Here is a 24246-nt window from a genome sequence, read left to right as displayed (position 1 = left end):
CCCTGCCGAGCAGAGAGCCCAATGTAGGGCTCGATCCCAGGACCCTGAGATCATGATCTGAGCTGAAGTCAGAGGCTTAACCCACTTGAGCCACCCAGGCGCCCCTTCTGCCTATTTTTTTTTTTTTTTTGGAAGATCTTATTTATTTATTTGACAGACAGAGATCACAAGCAGGCAGAGAGAGAGAGGGAAGCAGGCTCCCTGCTGAGCAGAGAGCCTGATGCGGGGCTCGATCCCAGGACCCTGGGATCATGACCCAGCGGAAGGCAGAGGCTTCAACCCACTGAGCCACCCAGGCGCCCCCTTCTGCCCATTTCTTAATGATTATTGGGTTTTTATGTGCTGTGTTTGATTAAGTTCTTTATAGATTTTTGGATACTAGCTCTTTATTTTATGTCACTTACAAATATCATCTCCCATCCCAGGGGATGCCTTTTAGTTTTTTGTGGGTTGTTTCTTTTGCTGTGCAGAAACTTTTTTATCTGGATGAAGTCCCAATAGTTATTTCCTTTTCCTCTGGTGACGTGTTCATTAAGAAGCTGCTGCATCCGAGGTCAAAGAGGTTGCTGCCTATGTTCTCCCCTAGGATTTTGATGGTTTTTCTGTCTCACATTTAGATCTTTGATCCATTTGGAGTTTTTTTTGTGTGTGTTGTAAGAAAGTGATCGTGCATGTTGCTGTCCAGTTTTCCCAACACCATTTGTTGAGGACTGTCATTTTTTCCACTGGATATTCTTTCCTGCTTTGTTGAAGATTAGTTAACCTTAGAGTTGAGGGTTTATTTCTGGGCTCTCTATGCTGTTCCACTGACCTGTGTGTCTGTTGTTGTGCCAGTACCATACTGTCTTGATGATTATAGCTCTGTAATACAGCTTGAAATCTGGAATTTTTTATGCCTCCCGCTTTGCTCTTCTTTTTCAACATTACTTTGGCTACTGAGGGTCTTTTCTGGTTCCATACAAATTTTAGGATTGTTTGTTCTGACTCTCTGAAAAATGGTGGTGTTATTTTGATCACAACTGTATTGAGTGTGTAGACTGCTTTGGGAAGTATAGACATTTTAACAATATTTGTTCTTCCAATCCAATGGAATGTTTTTCCATTTCCTTGTGTCTTCAATTTCTTTCATAAGTGTTCTATAGTTTTCAGAATAATTTACTTATAAGTAAAAATTTTCAAATGCTTGTTATAAAACAAAAACCAAAAAACACACTGTATAACGATAATTTCAACTATGTGCCAGGCACTGTATTAAACACTGCAACTGAGAAAAGTATTATTACTGTTCCCAATCTACTAATAAGGAAATTGAGGTCAGAGAACTTAAGGAACGTGCCAAAATCACATAGCCAAAAAGTAGCAGATCTGGCCTCTGAATCTAACTCTGCCTGAATACAGAGTTCAAGTCCTTAACTAAGATTTAATTCTGTTATAAATTTGTGACATACAAAAATCTAAAGAGCAAGAAGAAAATCATCCCTAATTCCACCTTTAAGAAAATAATTCTTAATACTTTGACATATTTTTTCCATTGTTATTTTTAGTGTTTTAAATACAAAACAGACCTCATAAGCATGTTTTTTATATATACATACATATATGTGTGTGTGTGTGTGTGTGTGTGTGTGTGTATATATATATATATATATATATATATATATCTCTCACACACTACTATAACCATCACCCAAGAAATAAAACACTGCCCATTCATACCTTTGAAGCATCCCATGTGTCCTCTCTAAATTACCTTTTCACTCCGGAAATGACCACTATCCTGACCTACACAATAGAACTACAGAGAAGCAAAGAAATGCTTATCATCTGTATTTGCATTGCAAAACGAGGTGGTTTAGTTTTGCCTATACGTTTTCTTTTGTGATTTGCTTGTTCATTAAACTTTATGTTTGTGAAATTCACACACATTGATGGGGGCAACTGTTGTCCATGTCCATCACTGTACAGCATTCCATCATATGAATACACTACAATTCACTTATTAATTCTACTACTGATTGGCATTGGGTTGTTTCCTGTTTGGGGATACTACAAAGAATGCTGCTATAAGCTACTTGTACAGATCTCCTGAATCACACTGCAAAAAAAGGGTTCTCTAGGGAAAATATCCAGAAGAATACTAGATAATGCCACATTGTTTTCCAAAGTGATCACACTAATTTACATTTCCAACAGTACAAGAGTTCCCGTTGCTCTACAAATGGTAATCACCATTTGGCAGTGCTAGACTTATTACTGTATTTCTTCAATTCTAATACATACATTATTCTGTGTATTAACATCTCTGAAATTGGGATGTATTTCATAATCATTGTTAACCAAAGAATGGATATAAGGAAGTTGTCAATGCCTGGGCTTGCATCTCAAAACTTGAGAATGAATGTTAGCAGCTTGGAAAACAAACCTCAGAGACAACAGAGAAGGCTTCTTTCAAGAAAGACAGCACCACCAATGTTCTTGATAGCAGAAAAGACAATATTGTGTGGAAAATAATGACACCAATGACTCAGAGTAAGCCGATAGGAGCGGTTTTTTAAAACACCTGAATTCAAAATACCAGTACTGATATATCATCTAATTTGTAACTGTAATGATTTCTTCTGGAAGAGAAAGTATATTGGATTTCATCCTATAATTGACCACCACTTACAAACTAAAAATGCAGGGAAATCTTTCTTTTCCACTGATGAATAACAGGATGTAGTAGAGATCAAGTTAGGTGAATTGTCCCAAAAATTATGGTACACTGATTTGGTTGACAGGCTATAATTTTATTAGAAATTACACTCATAGGCAACCCTCTCAGGCCCCCTCCCTCTTTGGGAGCTTTGTACTCTCAATAAACTTTGCTTTGCTGCCCAGGGAAGGAAGGAAGGGAGGGAAGGGGGGAGGGGAGGGAATATGAGGGAACAGAAGGCAAGGTGAAGACAAACCACAGGCTGACATCCTGCAACCCCCCCCCACCCCCACTCCTGGGTGGGACATGTGTGATATTCTTCCAGGAAATCTCCCATCTAACTTAATGTTAGTGCCCTGCTAGAGGGGGAAAACAACCTTAATCTGACGAGGGCCTGTCTTTCAGAAACCTCCCTTTCTCCCTACCTCCCCCCAACCCCACAGTATATAATCAGCCACCCCTCACAACACCAGGCAGAAGTTCTTTCTGCTCATAGGTCCTGTCCTCATGCCTCAATAAAACCACCATTTTGCACCAAAGATGTCTTAATAATTCTTTCTAGGTCTTTGGTTCCAGACTCCACCCCACTGAACCCCTCACCTATACTCCTAAACCACACGGAAGGAAGGGAGGAAGGGAAGGAGGGAGGGAGGGAGGAAGGAAGGAATTAATTCATAACTAAAACATGAAAAATTAAGAACAGCCATATTTTGGAGACACCTGGGTGGCTCGTCAGTTAAACAACCAACTGTTGGTTTTGGCTCACGTCATGATCTCCTGTCCAAGCCCCACATGGGGTTTCCCACTCAGCAGGGAGTCTGCTTCCCCTTTGCCCCTCTCCTTCTCACACACACACTCTTCTCCCTCTCTATCTCATAAATAAATCTGAAAAAAAAAACAAAAACAAAAACAAAAACAAAAAAAAACCGGTTTTATTTTAATCCAATAATCCTACTCCTGAGTATATGTCCAAAAGAACTGAAACCAGAATCTCAAGGAGCTATCTGTACTTCATGATCATTACCCCATTATTCAAGATAGCCAAGACACGGAAACAATTCAAGTGTTCATCAAGAGATAAATGAGTAAACAAAATGTGGTACAGATATTCAATAGAATCTTACTATACAAAACAATATTATTCAGCCTCTAAGAAAGAAAGAAATCCTGCCTTCTGCAGCAACATGGATGAACCAAGAGAACATTATGCTAAGTGAAATAAGCTAGTCACAAAAGGACAAATACTGCACAATTCCATTTGTAAGAGGTACCCAAAATAGTCAAAATCACAGAAGCAAACACAATGGTGGTTACTGGGGGAGGGGAAAGAGGGGAAATAGAGAATTGTTACTCTGTAGGTATGAAGTTTCAGTACATACGGCGAATAGTTTTAGAGGTCTGCTGGTCAATATAGCACTGATTTTTATTTTAATTCCAATATAGTTAACATAGTTACATTAGTTTCAGGTGTACAAAACAGTGACTCAACAACTCTATACATTACTCAGTGCTCATCACAAAACCACAATGTTAGTTAAAAGCCAGCTCTTTGCCTACTCTGCCTAAACTTGTGCAGTAAACATGTCAATTGGTCTCACTTTTTTTTTTTTTTTAAGATTTTATTTGTTTGTCAGAGAAAGAGACAGAGCACAAGCAGGGGGAATGGCAGGCAGAGGGAGAAGCAGGCTCCCGGATAAGCAAGGAGCCTGATGTGGGACTTGATCCAAGGACCCTGGGATCGTGACCTGAGACAAAGGCAGACGCTTAACCAACTGAGCCACCCAGGCATCCCATCACTTTATTTTTTAAAATTTATTTTATCTTTTATTATTAATTTTATCTTTTTTATTTTAATTCCAGTGTAATTAACATACAGTGTTATATTAGTCTCAGGTGTACAATATAGTGATTCCACAGTTCCATATATTACTCAGCGCTCATCAAGATAAGTGTACTCTTTTTTTTTTTTAAAGATTTTATTTATTTATTTGACAGAGAGATCACAAGTAGGCAGAGAGGCAGTCAGAGAGAGAGAGGAGGAAGCAGGCTCCCCGCGGAGCAGAGAGCCCGATGCGGGCCTCGATCCCAGGACCCTGGGACCATGACCTGAGCCGAAGGCAGAGGCTTTAACCCACTGAGCCACCCAGGCGCCCGATAAGTGTACTCTTAATCCCCATCAGCTATTTCACCCATCCACCCTCCCATCTCCCTTCTGCTAACCATCTGTTCCCTACAGTTAAGAGTCTGTTTTTTGGTTTGTCTCTTTTCTTTGTTCGTTTAAATTCAACATGTGAGTGCAATCATGGTATTTGTCTTTCTCTGACTGACTTATTTCACTTAGCATTATACCCTCTAGATCCACACATGTTGCTGCAAATAGCAAGATTTCATTCTTTATTCTGACTGAGTAATCTTCCTATACATATCCATCGATGGACACTTGGGCTGCTTCCATAATTTGGCTATTGTAAATAATGCTACTATAATCTTTTTGAATTAGTGTTTTTGCATTCTTTGAGTAAATACCCAGTAGTACAGTTGCTGAAACATAGAACAACCCTATTTTTAATTTTGTGAGGAACCCACATACTATTTTCCACAGTAGCTGCACCAGTTTGCATTCTCACCAACTATGCACAACGGGTCCTTTTTCTCTACCATCCTTGCAACACTTGTTGTTTCTTGTGTGTTTGATTTTAGCCATTCTGCTAGGTGTGAGGTGGTATCTCATTATGGTTTTGATTTGCATTTCATTGATGATGACCATCTTTTCATGTGTCTGTTGGTCAGCTATATGTCTTCTTTGGAGAAATGTCTGTTCAATTCTGACCATTTACTGGTGTTGAGTTGTATAAGTTCTTTATATATTTTGGATACTAACCCTTTATTAGATAGGTCATTTGAAAATATCTTTTCCCATTTTTTTAGTTTTGTTAATTATTTCCTCTGCTGTGCAAAAGTCTTTTATTTTGATGTAGTCCCAATAGTTTTTTTTTGCTTTTGTTTACCTTGCCTCAAAAGACATATCTAGAAAACATGTTGCTATGGCTGATGTCAGAGAAATTATTGCCTGTGCTCTCTTCTAGGATTTTTATGGTTTCAGGTCTCACATTTAGATCCTTGAGTTTATTTTTGTGTTTGGTGTAAGAAAGTGGTCTAGTTTTATTCTTTTGCATGTAGCCGTCCAGTTTTCCCAATACCATTTGTTGAAGAAACTATCTTTTTCCCATTTCATATTCCTGCCTCCTTTGTCAAAGATTAATTGACCAAATAATCATGGGTTTATTTCTGGACTCTATTCTATTCCACTGATCTGTCTATTTTTAAACAAAGCACCTATTATTAACAATATATTATTGTGCACTTTAAAATCTGTTAAGAGAATAGATCTCATGTTACTTATAGTTACCACAAAAACAAAAAACCCATAAAATAACATAAGAAAATTTTTGGAAGTGGTAGATATTTAGCACCTTAATTATGGTGATAGTGTCATGGGGTATGCGTATGTCCCACTTGTCAATATGTGTATATTAAAACGTGTGTAGGGGCACTTGGGTGGCTCAGTCAGTTACCAACTCTTGATCTCACCTCAGGTCTTGATCTCAGGATCATGAGTAGGTGTGGAGTCTACTTAAAAAAAAAAAACAGGTGCGCAATTTTTTGCATATCAAGTATACCTCAATAAAGCTTAAAAACATTACTGTCTGTAGAATTGAGAAAAACATCCCAACAATAAGCTTAAACTGAACAACATACTTTGGCCTGGCACATAAATGGCACCCCGTAAATTTGTGTGTCTAGATAATGATATTACTGCCATCAAATTAAAACAGAGAGGCAAAAACATTTTCCTGTGTGTAAGACTAATCTGTTGAAGACAATTCAAAACAAGGATTTCATGTTAAGTAATGTAAAGTGTCTAAAATTGAAAAGCACAGCCATCTCTCAGTTTTAAAAAATACATATTAAGTTAATATCAAGGAAAGTGTGCTTGCTCCCTAGTAACGGTATATTTATTTAAAACAAATACACCTAATTCCAAGTTAGCAGGATCTTAAAATCAGTACTCTCCCATTATATTAACAAAATTTTTACAACCAAGAAAGAGTGCTCAGAGCCCAGACGTAGTCCCCCCAACACACACACCCCGCCCCCGCTGCCAAGGGAAAGAGCACATAAACACAATCAACCGTGGCTCACCTTGTTGCGGCATTCCTTCAGCAGGCCCTCTACAAACTTCCAGTTGGTTTGAGCAATCACTGACGGGGAGAGGTTGGACAGTTTCGGTTGGCGGATGGTACTGCCCATATTCCTGGCTTCCTGGATGTACTTCTACAGCAAAGAGAAAGATCAAAGGCTCTTTGGATCCATGCACACAAACCACAGGTGACCAGTAATAATGAGAGCCTGAAGAGGGCACTACTATCACCCACACTTTTTTATTGCCTCCTTTTGCTTACAGCTGGAGATAGAAAGCTTAAAATGAAACTCTTGCAGCAAAAAGAAAAACTAAGACAATATGATGAGTTTTCTCTGATAAAAGGCATTCCATGAGTACTGTAATTACCTTTGCTTTAATGATGTAAGAGGTAAAGAACACAGGGCTAACACACAGCTAACATGGCTGCAGCATGTACAGCTCGGTGTACAAACCCAACCAAGTTTCAGAGTACTAATGAGAAACCCATTTTCTCACCACACTGCAAGGAGTTTAACTCTTCTACCCATATCAAAAATATCTACCCTTACTATCATAAAGTATATTGCCTTGCTAAATTAGGGCCTGGAAAATAAGAGTGCACATTTAAGACAACAACTGCATTTTCTGTTCTTCTACACTGTGCTGGTGATTCTCCATATGCTTTTTTTTAACACACACACAGCAATTCAGTGAACTGCACAATGACATCCCCTCAGCAGCACAAGTTTGCAACCAATATTTTCACCCTAGACTTTATTCCAGTAGTACAATTCTGTCCATTCTATCTTCTGGTCCTCAGTCTGCCCGTCCTACCAACCTCTAAGGTTAGACATTTCAATTCCTTCACCTGAACTACTGCTACCTGCCTCCTATTTTGTTACCTAACTCCTATACCTCTTTACTCTAAATGATTCTGTCCACAGCCTCCATCACACAACAACTATCAAGCTTTTGACCCTCTATATCCTTTACTTGAATGCTCTTAACTTTGTCTCTCACAATCCCATCAATGTACGTAACAGGCTTAAAGGCTTCTAAGGCTTAGAGAGATGATGGCTTCCTCAGTCTTCAAAGTTTGAATACTACCCCAGGTAGAACTGAGCTCTGATAATCAGAGATCAAACACTGACTTGCCTCTCACATGGCCCTTTCAAAGACTGTTCTACTAAAGTAAGAGCTTTACAAACTGTATATCAGTTTGCTCCCTTAATAAACTGGTATTCCTTGACAAGCCTCCCTCCTGTCAGCTTCATATTTCAAAGTGCTTACTACAGTGATTTGACCAAGGAAACATGCTCAATAACCACTGCTGAAAAAATAATGTGGAGGTGAGGTGGAAGACCCAGGGGAGACTTCTAAAATAACACCAATACCCCAAATCCCTTATGCCACCTTCACAAAATGTCTAACCACAATCATATTCTATAAATCAGCAGTTAAAAACTCATAACCATACCTTGCAATTCTTATTCCTTTAAAAAACAGCAAAGACAAAATGGTATTTGTTTTCCCATTCACTGAGGTATCAGACATATATGAAAACAATATGCTTTAATAGGTTTTAAGTATATAAAATGTAAACCACAGGGTCTTTTCTCAAAGAGAAGCTTCTGAAATGGGATTCTGAAAGTGAAGCTCCATTTTCACAACTTCTCTGCAACTAAGACAGGGTCTCCATCCTGAGGCTTAGAACTATAAACTTCACTGGGAACAAGTTACAGTAGAGCTAAGAAACTCTGCTGGTAAACTCAGGAGGTCAATTCAGTAGTCCCTAATCCCCAGGGACCTGATGATAACATTCCTCTCTTTTGCTCCTCTAAGAAAAAAAGTCAAGATTATCGGTTTTAAATTAAAATACACAAAAAATAGAAGAAAAGCCCCCCACTCCCGAGTTTCAGATATTCACAGTATTAACCTAAGTCCAGCTTTTCTTCCTTCTCACTCTAACAGAATTAACTTCTTTACTACCATACTACACACACAAAAAGACTCACAAATTTAAAAAGTAATTCTCTCAAATTTTAGACTCTTATTTTCTGAGGTTCCTATCACACTCCTCAGAGTATCATTCATGACTGAGTACCGGAAAGACAGTGAAAGGCTCTCTTCTTAAGCTGGACATCATTCCTAATGGGACGACAAACAGGGCATGGCTCAGGGAGAGGATCTACATGGTTAATAGCCAGCTGTCACTTGCAGAACATCATACATCCTCGATTTGTCATAACCAAGGCCCAGTATCAGATATTAGGAACTAACTCTAGTATTAACCCTTCTTTATGGGGAGAGGTCATTGCTAAGACATTTGAATTAGACCAGAGGCCAAGGAAATGGGAAGAAGGAAAGTGTAGAATAGTCACAGCATCACTGTCACTCTTAACGTGTCTTACCTCTCTCTGGTCATTATCTAAACGCAGGTGTTCTGTGTGCTGCTTCTGCCTATCTTTCCGCCTCCACTGGGCAGGAGCATTCCTTTTTGTCCACCTGACAAAATTCAAGCAGATAAATTATGAACATCTCACTGAGAAAGTAAGGTCAAATTACTGACAGGAAAGAACCTGAACATCTAGGCAACAACACCGGCCATGGGAAAACCACCAAAAAGTCACCTGAGATAGCTCAGAGACCTTGAGGAAAAGGAGCTCAGACCTCAGTGTCTGGGTAAGAAAAACTTCCCAGGGAACAAAGACATAGTTCTCTTAAAACATGTACCAAAAAACTTCATATGCAGACTCAAAACTATACACATTCAACTCTGACTGAGCTTTGATACAACCATCTACGAAAGTAACTAAAAAAGAGCAACACTGCTAAAGTATCTACTTTCAGTTCAGACTCCAATTATTTCAACTACCACTTACCGAAGACACAATGCTAGCTAGGTATGGTGTGGGATTTAGTCAAGAGATGATTGTAGTCTATCTGTAGCCTGGCTTTCTGCAGCCTCAGGCATGTGGAGCTATCTCAATTTGCAGAGTACAGACAAGAATTAATTATACTTTGTCACCTGTATTTATTCTTGTTCAAACAAGTGAACAACCTGACAGTCTGGGTCTTTTCCATACTTGTTTTATAAAATTCCAGGAGTCTTCTATCAGCTCAGGCCCAGATATTGGATAACCCTCACCATCTGTGGTTAGGGAGCTGGATTAGGGAATCCCTGAGGTTGACTCACTTGTTGCTGGCTGGCCCGGTGGAAAGTACATCAGACTGCAACTTAGGGAAAAAGCCTGGCTCATACTTCCCTTGTCCAATCTTCATGTCAAGTAAATGGGGGTGAATTGCAGTATGGTCAATTTTCGCCAGACGCAGTTCAATTGCTTTCTCTGAATGAGAATAACAAAAATAAGTCAAATATTTTTTGAAAATACACCACATTTTAGGCCATAAAATAAGTCTCAATACATTTAAGATCATTTGAATCATACAAAATATCTCCTCTGACCACAATAATCAATAATAACATCATAAAACTAAATAACACACTTCTTCATAAAACTCATGGGTCAAAAGAGAAATAAAGTATTCTGAAACTGAATAAAGATAAAAATGCAAAATATCAGCATATGTCATTAAAATATTACTTGAAAGGAGATTTACAGCATGAAATGCCTATTTTAGAAAAGAAAGGTTTCAAACTAACGACCTCAGCTTCCACCTTAAGAAATCAGAAAAAGACAAGGAAATTAAATCCAGAAATACAAGAAAGGATATAATAAAGGCCAGAGTAAAATCAATGAAATAGCAAACAGAGAAAATTAAAAATCCAAACATTGGTTCTTTCAGATCAGTAAAACCAATTTTTAGAAGTCTGGTCAGGACAAAAAGGAAAAGAGACAAATTAACAGTATCAGGAATGAGGTGACATTGCTACAGATTCTATAGATATTAATACAGGAATATTCAAATAATTTAATGCCAACAAATTTAACAATAGGTTAGATGAAGAGATTCCTTGAAAAACAAAAACTGCGAAAGCTCATTCAAGAAAAAACAGCTATGAATAGACCAATATCTACTTTAAGAATTAAATCTGTAGTTTATTTTTAATTTTTTTTTTTTTTTAGTGGGCTCCATACCCAATGTGGGGCTTGAACTCACAACCTTGAGATTAAGAGTCACTTGCTATACTGACTGAGCCAGCAAGGGACCCCTGAATCTATAAGTTGAAATCTTCCCACAAAAAACTCCAGGCCCAGATGGCTTCACTGATGAATCCTGCCAAACATCCAAAGAAGAAATAGTACCAGTTACATAAGCTCTTCCAGGAAACTGAAGAGGAGCAAGCACTTGTCAACTGATTCTCTGAAGCCACCTTTATCATCTTGATACCAAATCAGACCAAGACATTACCAAAAAAAGCAAAAACAAAAATAGAAACAAATAAAAAAACACACAAAAAACTATGAATCAATATCCCTCAGGAACACAGTTGCAAAAATTCTAAACAAAATTTTAGTAAATCTAATCCAATAATATACAAAAAGGATAATACATCATGCCCCAAAACAGTTTATTTCAGGAATGCAAGTTGATTCACACACTCAAAAATCAATGAATGGGGGCGCCTGGGTGGCTCAGTGGGTTGGGCCTCTGCCTTCGGCTCAGGTCATAGTCTCAGGGTCCTGAGATCAAGTCCTGCATTGGGCTCTCTGCTCGGCAGGGAATCTGCTTCCCCTCTCTCTGCCTGCCTCCCTGCCTGCTTGTGATCTCTCTCTCTGTCAAATAAATGGATAAAAATCTTAAAAAAAAAAAAAATCAATGAATGTCATTCACCAAATTAAAAAACTACATCTAATAACCATATAATTACCTCAACAGAGGCAGAAAAAGCAACATCCCCTCTGACAAAAACTCTAAGCTAACTAGTAACAGAAACAAATATCCATCTAGTAAAAGATATCCACTGAGAGGCACCTGGATGGCTCAGCTGGTTTAGCATCCAACTCTTGATTTTGGTTGAGGTCACTGATCTCAGTGAATCAAGACTGAGCCCCATGTCAGACTCCATACTCAGTGGGGAGTCTGCTCAAGATTCTCTTTCTCTATCCATCTGCCCCTCCCCCTCCATGTGTTTGCTTGCTTGCTCTCTCAAAATAAATAAATAAATCTTAAAAAAAAAAAAGATATCCCTCTTTTTTTTAAACCTATGGCTAACATCATACTTAATGGTGAATGCTTTCCCCTACAATCAGGAATAACTCAACAATGTCCACTATCACCATGACTTTTTGACACTGCAGTAAAGGTTCTAGCCAGTGCAATATGGCAAGATAAAGAAATAAAAGACATCTGGACTGAAAAGGAAAAAGTAAAACTATCATTATTAGCAGGTAAGATGATTATCTATGTAGAAAATCTGTTAGAATGTACAAAAAACTACTAGAAATAAGTACAGTATGGTTGAAGGACACATACCAATATGCAGAACTCATATTTCTATATATTAGCAATATTAATATTAACAATCAGAAATTAAAATTTTAAAATATCATTTATAACACCAAAAACTATAAAATACTTAAAAGATAAATCTGACAAAGGATATGCAAAACTTGCACAGTGAAAATTACATAACAATGCCGAGAGAAACTAAAGACGACCTAAATGAATGGATATGCCATGTCCACAGAACAGAAAATTCAGTAACATTAATGTGTCAAATCCCCGTAAATTGATCTACAAATTCAAGGCAATTTCAATCAAAATCTCAGAAGGTTATTTGTGAAAAGTGGTAAGCTGAATCCATATATATATGAAATACAAAGAACCCAGAATAGTCAAAGCAACTGTGAATGAAGTCAAAGGACTAACATTACCTGACTTCAAGATTTCATATAAAGTTGCAGTAATCCAGACAGTGGTACTGATATGAATGTAGACTAAAAGATTAATGAAACTGAACAGAGAATCTAGAAATAGACTGACATGTATATAAATCATGGATATTTTGACAAAGGTTAGAAGGCAATTCACTGGAGAAAGAATAGACTTTTCAACATATGATGCTGTAACAAGTGGATATCCACATGGAAGAAATGAACTTGGAGCCTTAGCTTATACTATATATAAAATTTAACTTGAAATGGATCATAGACCCAAATATAAAGCCTGAAAATATAAAACTTCTAAAAAGAAATATGGAGAAAAAAAAATCTGTGACCTTGGTTAAACAAAACTTTCTTACATATAATACCGAAAGTATAATCCATTTTTTTCCCTAGGATTTTATCTTTAAGCAATCTCTCCATCCAACATGAGGCTCAAACTCACAACACTGAGATCAAGAGCCTCATGGTTTATCAACTGAGCCAGCTAGGCACCCCATTTTTTAAAAAATATTTGATCCATTTTTTTAAAAGATTTTATTTATTTGACAGAGAGAGAGAGATCACAAATAGGCAGAGAGGCAGGGAGAGGGGGAATCAGGCTCCCCACCGAGCAGAGAGCCCAACGCAGGGCTGGATCCCAGGACCCTGAGATCATGACCTGAGCCAAAGGCAGAGGCTTAATCCACTGAGCTACCCAGGCGCCTCTAATCCATTTTTTTTTTAAACTGATAAATCAGGCCTCATCAAAATTTAAAATGCTGTTCTTAAAAAACCCCTGTTAAGAAAACAAAAAAGCCACAGAGTAGGGGCAATATATGCAAATCATAGATAAAGGACTTGTATCCAGAATATATAAACAACCTTCAAAACTCAATAAAAATTAAACAACCCCAAAAAGGGGGGGGGGGGAGCAGAGACATTTCACTGGAAAAGATGAAATAAATAAATGGCAAATTAGCAGATGGAAAAATGTTCAACATCATCAGTCATCAAGAACACCCAAATCAAAACCACACTGAGATATCACAACAAACCTATTAAAACAGCTAAAATTGAAAAGAATGATCATAATGTTGGCAACAATAAAGAGTAACTATAACTCTCATAAACTGCTAATGGGAATATAAAATGTACAACCAACCACTTTTTTGAAAGATAATTTGTCAGTTTCTTTAAAAAAGTCAACATACAAATTCACATGATCCAGTCATTCCACTCCTAGGTATTTATGCAAGGGAAAGGAAAACATGTAAACAAATGTTCATAGCCCAAATGCCTACCAACAGGTAAATAAACAAACTGCAGTAATAGCCATACAATGGAATACTACTCAGCATTGAACGGAATATGAATGAACCTCAAATTATGCAGAGTAAAAGAAACCAAACTAAAACACACACACGCACACACACACACACACACACACACATACACACCCCACAAAAACATACTGTGTGATTCCATTTATATAAAATTCTAAAAATGAAAACCCTATAGTAAGAGAAATCAGAGCATTGGTTGCCTCAGGATTTCAGGAGAGAATGGGGAGGGGACAGGATGGAGGTATTACAAAAGGCCATGAGAAAACTTCTGAGGGTGATGGGTGTATTTGCTTGTCCTTGATGTAAATGTATATACATATGCCAAAATTTTAAATATGTGCAGTTTTCCTTATATGTCATTTATACTTCAGAAAAAAATTTTTTTAAGATTTTATTTTTTTATTTGTAAAAGAGAGAGAGTGAGCACAAACAGGGGGAGCAGCAGGCAGAGGGAGAAGCAGACTCCTGGCTGAGCAAGGAGCCCAATACGGGACGCGATCCCAGGACCCCAGGATCATGACCTGAAGAGAAGGCAGAGACTTAACCGACTGAGCCACCCAGGCATCCCCAAAAAATATTTTCTTAAGATTTTATTTATTTAGGGACACCTGGGTGGCTCAGTCGGTTAAGCAGCTGCCTTCAGCTCAGGTCATGATCCCAGTGTCCTGGGATTGAGTCCCGCATCCGGCTCCTTGCTCCACGGGGAGCCTGCTTCTCCTTCTGCCTCTGCCTGCCTCTCTGCCTGCCTGTGCTTTCTCTCTCTCTCACTCTAACAAATAAATAAATAAAATCTTTAAAAAAAAAAAAAAAGATTTTATTTATTTATTTGAGAGAGAGAGAGAGAGAGAGAGAGAGAGAGAGCACACGAGCTGGAGGAAAGGCAGAGGGAGAGGGAGAAGGACAAGCAGACTCCCTGATAAGCAGGGAGCCCAACTCGGTGCTTGATCCCAGGATCCTGAGATCATGACCTGAGCCAAAGCCAAACACAACCAACTGAGCCACTCAGCTGCCCCTCAACTTCAAAAATTTTAAAGAATAAGGCAGGTCCCCACTTGCGACCACTGTGAGCTCTAACAGGTTCATACCCTGAACCCATCTGTGGGAGCCTGCCTGCAGGCTGGGAGAAGGAACGAGCTCATGTGCACCTTCTCACCACACCTCCAACCCTCATTTTTGTAGCACCTCTAAGTTGGTGTGAATCATGTGCTAAGTCAGACAATTAAGGAAAAAAAATGTAAAGAGAACAAACAAAAAAAGCTGGTAACTCTTCCGGCATTTCCTAGAGTCACATAAAAACATCTCAACCTTTGGGCCTTGATGTTATCCTAGGTCAAGTTGCATTCTCTCTCTGGGCCTCCCTCACTTCTTCCCACCCTTACTCTCAATCAACAGAACTTATTCAGTGTCCAAAACGTGGCAGGTGCTATTCCAGGCCCTGCAGATACAATGGTGAATCAAAGGAACACCTTTATCTATAAAGTTAGCAGGTAAATAGAATTGATTTCCATTAAGATCCCTTTTAAATGCAGCATTTTAAAAGATCTCCAAAAAGATCCTTTTAGCTAATTGAACATAATAATTAAAAATTTTAAAAATTAAAATTTTGGGGCGCCTGGGTGGCTCAGTGGGTTAAAGCCTCTGCCTTCGGCTCAGGTCATGATCTCAGGGTCCTGGGATCGAGCCCCACATCGGGCTCTCTGCTCAGCAGGGAGCCTGCTTCCTCCTCTCTCTGCCTGCCTCTCTGCCTGCTTGTGATCTCTGTCTGTCAAATAAATAAATATTTTTTTAAAATAATTAAAATTTTAAGCAAAAAAAGAAGACCCTTTTTGTTACGTTTTTACCATTTTCCAATCAGATTGCTTCAAAAAGCTGAGGTGTGAGATATGAGATGGAGTGAGGTGACTGAACTAGTAGTCCTCCAAGCTGGGGATCTGAGACCAGGGGCAAGAACCCTGCCCTAGCATATTTGGAGTACATCTCTCTAGGGCATACCTAAAATATTGCCATTATTCCTAAGAGCAGAGCACAGAGTCGCTGAAGAATCTGTGACACCCATTTTTCTGAAATGAATCACACAAATGAGGGTTAGCTGACCCTCCTTCCATATCCCAAACACCACATTCTAATAGGCCCATAAGAATATGTGCTCTGGCCACAACTGAGACCAGAGTAATTTAAATCAGTATGCTGCAGTGTTTGGTGTTCAACAAGTAGATTACAGATGGGCTGAGAATTGACTGCCTAAACCCTTGCGGGGATGGGCAAGGCCTCAAGGGACTAGAGCTTCTCACTTTATAGCCTCTAGCTATACACAAACTCCTCCCTTTATTTCAGTGAATCAAATACCAATTTATCATTTTCAAGTGTAACACAACATGAAAAGACTGGGAAGTCCTGATTTAAACTGACGGCTTGGGGGATGTTTCTCTAAACTGACACTCTTTAAAAAAATCTCCATCAAACTTCCCAGGACCAACGTTTTAGGCAGGGTTCAGGAATACAAAGCCTGATGTGTTCCAGGAGGCAAGCATAACTAGGTCAAACTAAGCCACTTGCATCGGCAACATGCCCTCAAGCCTTAGCCAAGAGGACTGTCATCTTAATGAAAAGCCTGGAACAAGAGTTGAAGGGTAAAGAGAGAAGGCTAGAGAACGTAAGTTTGACAAAGCTAGGACTTTGTCCAAATTGTCACCAGTTTTGGGGTGCCTGGGTGGCTCAGTCGGTTAAACGACCGACTCTTGACTTCAGCTCCGGTCATAATCTCAGGGTTGTGAGACTGAGGTCCACATTGGGCCCTGTGCTCAGTGCAGAAACTGCTTGTGATTCTATCCTCCTCCCTTTCTCTCCCCCTCTCCTCTTCCTCACACTCATGTACAAGCACACACACACTCATTCTCTCGCTCTCTAATAAATAAAATCTAAAAAAAAAAAAAAAATTGTCACCAGTTTCATCTTCAAAACCTAGAAAAATGCCTGGCACATTCATTCACCCAGTAAAAATTTGTTGAACACTTACCATATGTTGAGCATGAACAGTTACTATACAATTTAGTAAATGAATGAACAAAATATACAAAAAGCCTCCAACAAGGACACTGAACAACCCACAAGGAAGTGAACACACTACTTAATGTGACACCTCAAATGAGACTATTCTCTAGCTAAGCTGATCTAGGGAGAGCCTCTGTAAACAAAAAGGTCTTTTCATTCAAGCAGGCAGTGAACAACTTTTAACATCTGTACATGCTAGGCCAATGCTAGAAGATTAGGGGCAAGAAAATGAGTAAATAGTCTCTGCTCTTAAATTGTTCCCTAATAATAACAGCTCAAACTAGCAGAGATTACAGAGAAGAAGCAAGAACAAAGCAGCACAGGAACACAGAGGGGGAATCCACTGACTCAGCCTGAGGTCATCAGAGCAGGCTCCTCAGAGGAAGAAACATTTCAGCTAAGTTTTTGTGACAAATACTGTCCAATGCCTAATCATAACTCATTCACCCCTTCTTTCTTGCTAATAGAGCCCTGATACTGTTTACGGTAACATTACAACCAGTTCAATACTTACTTTCACAGCCTCCCTTGCACTTAAGGATGGTCATATAACATGGTCATGGTCTACCAAACAACAGAAGTTGTTGGGAATTTCTGGGAAAGCTTTAGTTTTCTGATACAAGAGGGAAAATACCACTGGTATCAACCTTCCCCTCTTCTTGCCCTGAATATGAACATAAAAAGCCTCTTGTAACCATGAGGCAACAAGTATGAATATTAAAGTCAGAATGTTAAGGATTAGTTGGGTGAAAAGACAGAATTTCAGTTGCTGATTACACTGCTGAGCAACTGAGCCAACACCAAAAACCACTAATTCTGCATTTCTTACTAATTTGAGAAAAATAACCCCCATCCGTCTAATCCAAAGGTGATTAAACTCTTGATTACTTATAGCAGGATCCATTCCTAACTGACACAATGTGAAAGGAGAAGTCTGCCAGGCAAAAAAATGGGAAGGCTATGGGAATAATTTATGCAAAAGCAGAAACGGGGAAAGAAGTTGGCATGTTTAGGAACAAGGACACTAGTGACATAATCCAACAGGCAAGTATAGCACCAAAAAGGCCTCACCTGCTTCATCCACAGTGGTACACTTCTGGTACATGGATGTGCGGAGAGTAGGTGTCCGAACATTCAACAGCCTGATTTTGTCCACTCGGGAATCAAACACCCGGAGTACAGGGTCTTTATCGTCATCGTCATGACACATGATTTTGTTGTCAATAAAAGAAGCAAACATCTGGGTCTCTAGGAATCTTGAGAGGAAGGGCAGATATGGCTCAGGCTGGTCTGACAGAAAAGACGCCTGGTAGGACCAAAAGGAAACACAGTCGTTGATAGGGAAGAGGGAAGCTGGTATATCAGCATTGACCAGCAAAGACAACCCACCCAAGGGATCCAGTAGGTTAATATTTCTCTGAAGTTTCTTATGTCTTTATGAAAAGCAAACAGAAAAATCTCTTCATGGTTTGGTTTTTTTTTTAACACTCATAATTTCAGATGTCCTGAAACTCTGACACACTAGCCCAAACTTACTCAGGTAACCTACTGTGGTGACCAATCATCCCAGAATTCTCATGCCCGACCTGCAAGTGCACCTTAGCCTAAGAGAGCTCTCGGACTCAAGGTAAATCACCTGACAGTAATAACCAGAGCTCTGTTCTAAAGCAAGATCTTCTATTCCATCCACATCACAAGGATTATGAACTTGTTTCCAGCATATAATGCAGGAAAATTCATCTTCAGTTAAATCTTCAAGAGAGTCTACAATGTTCTCATTCCTCACCACCTCCCTAGCAGGATTACTCACTTTATCAAAGTTTTGCATCTGCTCCCTGTTGGTAAACCAGGACTCCTTATCCTGGCTGGGCTGAATGACAAACACCTCATAGTCTGCAAACATCTGAGTAAAACGATTTGCAAAAACTTCACGGATCTGAATGTTTAGCTGGTAAATCCTGAGTTCTTCCTCATCACACTGAACCTTCAGATCCTTATTGCTGCTGGGGTCTTCACGCACTTCCAGCTACAAAAAAAAAAAAAAAAAAAAAAAAAAAAAAAAAAAAAAAAAAAAAAAAAAAACAGTTGAAAATATAAGCTTTTTCTTTATCCCCAAAAAACCAACTCATCTGTCCCCTACCACCCCTTATTTCCCTCCTAACTCCCTCCACACCTGCCCTACTCCCCCACCCTGCAATGGTGGTTCACAGCAAATGGAGTAAAGAAACAAAAGGAAAAGAATGAGGAGAGGGGAGGGGTAGGAAGGGGAGAGAAGAGGAGGGGAGAGGAGGGGAGGGGAGGAGAAGAAAAGAAGGGGAGGGGAGGAGAGGAGAGGAAAAGAAGGGGAGGGGAGGGGAGAAGAGGAGAGGAGAGGAGAGGAGAGGAGAGGAGAGGGGAGGCGAGGGGAGGCAAAGAAGGGGAGGGGAGGACGTGGGGAGAGAAGGACGAAGGGAGAGAGGAATTCTGACATGCAGAAGAGAAAAATGAGGGTGTTGGCACTTGCAGGTACCCAGGAACTCAATGATAATAGAGATAAGATCATTATGGGCAAAATGAGGGTGTTGGCACTTGCAGGTACCCAGGAACTCAATGATAATAGAGATAAGATCATTATGGGCAGAGATCCAGGAATAGAGGAAGGGCTGCCACTTATCTCAAGGATCCTCGAAAGGAGGAAATCTGGAAAGTCAATGAGAAAATGATAATGCAAAGCAACAAAGTCAGACTCTGGCTCTCCCTTGATCTCTTTGATTTTCTCCCCCACATCACTGTTCTTATCTTTCTGCCTAAGAATTTCTCCTTACTGTGTCTGTTTTAACCTCTCTAAATATTTCTCTGCTCCTCTTTAGCCATGATTTTTAAAAAATATCTGCTTTGCTAGGGTGTCTGGCTCATTGGGTTAAGCCACAGCTTTCAGCCCAGGTCATGATCCCAGCGTCCCGGGATGGAGCCCCACATCGGATGGAGACCCACATCGGGCTCTCTGCTCAGCAGGGAGCCTGCTTCCCCCTCTCTCTGCCTACTTGTGATCTCTCTCTGTCAAATAAATAAATAAAATCCTTTTTAAAAAATCTGCTTTACTAACTAAATAGAACAGGAAAATGAAATGTTTCACATTTTGCCAAAAAAAAAAAAAAAAATAGCCCAACAAAATGATTACATTGGCCCATTCTGCTTATATGTAATTTGCAAAAATAACAGTGAGAATCGGGGAGGGTGAATAGATGGGTAAAAAACTACAGAAAGCTAAAAAAAAAAAAAAAAAAAAACCCAAAAAACTACAGAAAGCTGATAGTCTCATCAAAGTCGGAAACTTCAGCCTGGAAAAAGCAAAGGACTAGCATTCAGGAGGACCAGGATCTAGCCTCTGCTCAGTCAATTACCAGACATTTAACCGTGGGCTCTCTAAGCCTTGGTTTCTTGATCTATAAAACAGTGTTAAGAATACCTGCTCTGCTTGCCATAGATTGCTGTGAAACTGACAGGGCAATGGATTTGGAAAAGGTCTGAATACAAAGATTACCACTGTCCTCCCTCCAAGTCACTCTGCTACAGTGTTCACAAAAAATGACAGCAGGTTCTCCTCGATGCCCAGTTGAGAAGCTATCCAAATTCAGATTTAAACAGCATTTCCTAAGATAATGTTTGCCAGAGCTGAATCCGGAGTCTTCCATCCAAAAGCATTCTTCCACTGCTCACAAATAAGCCTTTCCCTGAACTAGGTGCTTTTTTATCTCATACTATATTTCACCAGGGCAGCCCCCTAGTACAGACCAAACCTGTCACAAACTCACATACAGCATCTTACCTTTTCCAGGCTCACCCCAGTCCTCTTGACCAAGGCCTGCAGGCGGGCAATAGTTTCATTCTCCTTGAGGAGCTCATAGGACTGCAAAGGGGAGCCTGCAATGTTCCCATTCCTCTTGTCAGAGACAAGCTCAGAGGCCCGGAGCCTCTTTAGCTTGGAGGCACTCTCGCTGCAATGAAGGTTTCCTTCGGGGGGAATGCCAAATGCCATGAGAATCTCAGAGACTTCCTGGACAAACTCCAACTTGTTGGGAAACTGAGGCAGGTCCTCTGGCAGCTCAATGAAGTGGTTGTCAATGTCCACAAAGCAGAGGTTAGCCTGGCAGTCGAAACAAGATGAGTGTAAACGACTCAAGAGCACGATGAAGGAGGTTTAGAAAGGATAATGAACAAGACAGAGAAGAGGAAATATCTGATACTGGCATGTATGGGATAAGGTATAAAGAAGATGGGGCTCAGGAGAGAAACTGACTTGAGTTCCAATCTTCCCCTGCCAGTTTCTAGAGTAAGTTCCTTAACCTTTCTGATTTGGTCTCCGCAGTTATAAAATGGAAAGAAAGAGATAAAAACACTTATCTTAGAGAGTGCTAAGGATTCTGTGATGACATAATATTGAGCACCTAGCACAAAAGTCACACATATAACAAATGCCCATAAAATGTTTGTTGCATTCATGAATTCTTATAGTAGTAAAGAGAACACCAGGAGTGAATCAGAAAGTCTAGATTCCAGATCTGACTCCAGCACTATCTCCCTATATGACCCTGAGCATACCATTATCCCTTCCGAGCCTTAGTCCTAATTTGTTAGATTTGGTGGCTGGTCTTAATTATTTCTGTGCTTTGTTCTGGCTTTGAGGTTGCTTCTAAGAGGATACAGAGACAGAACTCTCATACACTGCTGGTGAGGTAGGTAATATGGATTAACAAAGAACAACTTAGCAATATCTATCTATCCGTACTTTACAGACAAAACTGTTACAAAGAAGTTAAGTAACTTACTCAAAGTCATACAGCCAGTATGTAGACCTGGGATTTGAACTGAGCTAGCCTGACTTCAGACATACGCTCAAGCTCTTAACCCTCCATTATTCTCCTTAGAGGTCCTTTTATAGCTCCTGTCCCTACTGGTATTTCCTTATAGCTATAAATTAGAAAAGCCTTTTTAAAAAAATATTTATCTTACAACCATGAACCTGTCTAGCCAAGACAACTATCATTTCCTTCACTGCAGTGCATTATTAAATGCTTAATAGTGCTTCTGTTTCAAGATAAAACCAGAGAGGGATACAAACCATAAGAGACTCTTAATCTTGGGAAACAAACTGAGGGTTGCTGGAGGGGGAGGGGTGAGGGCACGGGGTAACTGGGTGACGGACACTGTGAAGGTTATGTGTTGTAATGAGAACTGGGCATTAAATAAGACTGATGAATCACAGACCTGTATCCCTGAAACAAGTAATACATTATACGTTAATTTAAAAAAAAAAAAAAGTCTGAGAACCACAGACACGCGCGCGCGCACACACACACACACACACACACACACAGAGTTGTTCAATTCTGCTAAATAATACAAGAAATATAGACAAAATATTTTCACCTACCGGGTTGGCAAAGATCTACAAGATTTATAAAGTCCAATGCTAGCCAAATTACTAGAAAACAAACATCTCATACACTGTTACTAGGAATATAAACTGAAAACTTTCTGAGGACAATCTTCAAGACATTTTCTTCTGGGCAATCCAAAAACTAGAACATTACCAATACTTTATCTACCTATATGCTCCTCCCCAATCTCATCCTCCAACCTATACATTCCCAACCCCAGGTAACCACGATCCAGAATTCTCTATTTATTATCTTTTTGCCCTTTGTTAGACAATTTATCACATATAAATGCCTTTAAATGTCAGCTTGTTTTTTAAATTTATGAAAGGATTACTATTCCATAAGCAGTGTTGTGGTACTACTTTTCTTCACTCAACATAAGGTTACTAACATTCAGCCCTTTTCTTATATGTAGCTATATGATATTCATTTGCACGCTTGTATAATATTCCACTGTGTGGACAGAGCACAATTTAATCAATTTTCCCATTAAAGGGCAGTAAGTTCTTTCCTATTTACTGCTTTGACATTTTTACATGGTTTCTGGGACACGTGTGCAAGATCTTCTCCTGGGTGTATCCTATGAGTGGAACTGCTATATTGTAAGCTCAGCAAATGTCCAACTTTATAAGATAATGCCCAGCTGTGTCCAAAGTGGTTATAACAATTTATATTTTTACCAGCAATTTACTGATCAAAATCCTACCAAAACTCGGTATCATCAGATTTCTTAATTTTGTCACTGAAATAGGTGCATTTAATTTATACTTCTCTGGTTGCTAGTAAAAAAATGTGCATTTTTTTGTGCAATATTTGTTCATGTCTTTAGCCCATTTTTCTAAGGGGTGGCTTATCATCTTACTGGTTTGTACAATTTTTTTACAAATTCTTGATGCTAATTCTTCATAGGTTATACGTGTTATATATCTTCTAGGTTTTATCATCTTTTCATTTTAAGATGTCTTTCTCTTAATTTAAAAAATCATATTTATACTCTGGTTTTTCTTTAGACCACATAAATGTTCCACCTTTTACTAAAAAGAAATCAAATTTATCTCTTTTATTTTAGGGATAGTGCTTTCTGTATCTTGTTTACGAAGTCCCTACCCAAAGGTCAGAATGTACTTAATATTATCTTTAGAAGATTTAAACTTTTGCTCTTGATGTTTATAACTTTTTAATCCATCTCAAGTTGATTTTGTTATGCTGGAAGGTAGGGATCTTTTTACTTTTTTCCCTTTTGAACAATTTTTCCAGCTGCATTATTATTAAACAGTCCCACCTTTGGGATGGTACCTCTATTGTATAACGAATTGCTGATCCACTGATCCTTCTATTTTCCCCTGTACCAGTAAGTCTTTCAATCTATAAGAAGAGGTGGGAGGATGACATTAAATCTACTTAAATATAACTATTCCCCAAACTTCCAATCTATTAAAACTGCACATTTTAACATGTCCATGCATGCATTCATTCAATAAACACTTGCATAAACTACCCCATCTACCATTCCACAATCAAAGAAGAGAACTTTCCCATATCTAAGATACAAAGATTAGAAGAATAGCTTTAAAATTCGCTACTTTCTGGATCCAAAGGGGCACCTGTACCCCAATGTTTACAGCAGCAATGTCCACAAGAGCCAAACTATGGGAAAAGCCCAAATGTCCACTGACAGATGAATGGATAAAGAAGATGTGGTAACACACAGACACACACAAAG

The 24246-nt window shown here is 39.1% G+C and overlaps 1 protein-coding gene across 5 annotated transcripts in view; it reads right to left on the bottom strand.

Annotated features, from left to right (window-relative positions):
• LOC111159360 (DENN domain containing 5A) overlaps nt 1-24246 on the bottom strand; it is a 100900-nt gene that overhangs the window by 22279 nt on the left and 54375 nt on the right. For 3 of the 5 annotated variants that reach the window (XM_022521762.1, XM_022521763.1, XM_022521764.1), the window contains 6 exons: nt 20912-21229; nt 18914-19129; nt 18175-18409; nt 10075-10225; nt 9290-9383; nt 6899-7030 (listed from right to left, as the gene is read on the bottom strand). In XM_022521762.1, the coding sequence (XP_022377470.1) occupies nt 6899-7030; nt 9290-9383; nt 10075-10225; nt 18175-18409; nt 18914-19129; nt 20912-21229 (1146 nt within the window). The remainder of the gene's footprint in view (nt 1-6898; nt 7031-9289; nt 9384-10074; nt 10226-18174; nt 18410-18913; nt 19130-20911; nt 21230-24246) is intronic. The other 2 variants (XM_022521765.1, XM_022521766.1) reach the window with 1 other exon arrangement.

The sequence above is a fragment of the Enhydra lutris genome, unplaced genomic scaffold (genome assembly GCF_002288905.1).
Source record: "Enhydra lutris kenyoni isolate GAN:26980312 unplaced genomic scaffold, ASM228890v2 scaffoldscaffold68, whole genome shotgun sequence".
Classification (NCBI taxonomy): Eukaryota; Metazoa; Chordata; class Mammalia; order Carnivora; family Mustelidae; genus Enhydra; species Enhydra lutris.
The sequence above is the reverse complement of the archived record's forward strand: the minus strand, read 5'-3'. Positions and strand labels throughout refer to the sequence as shown.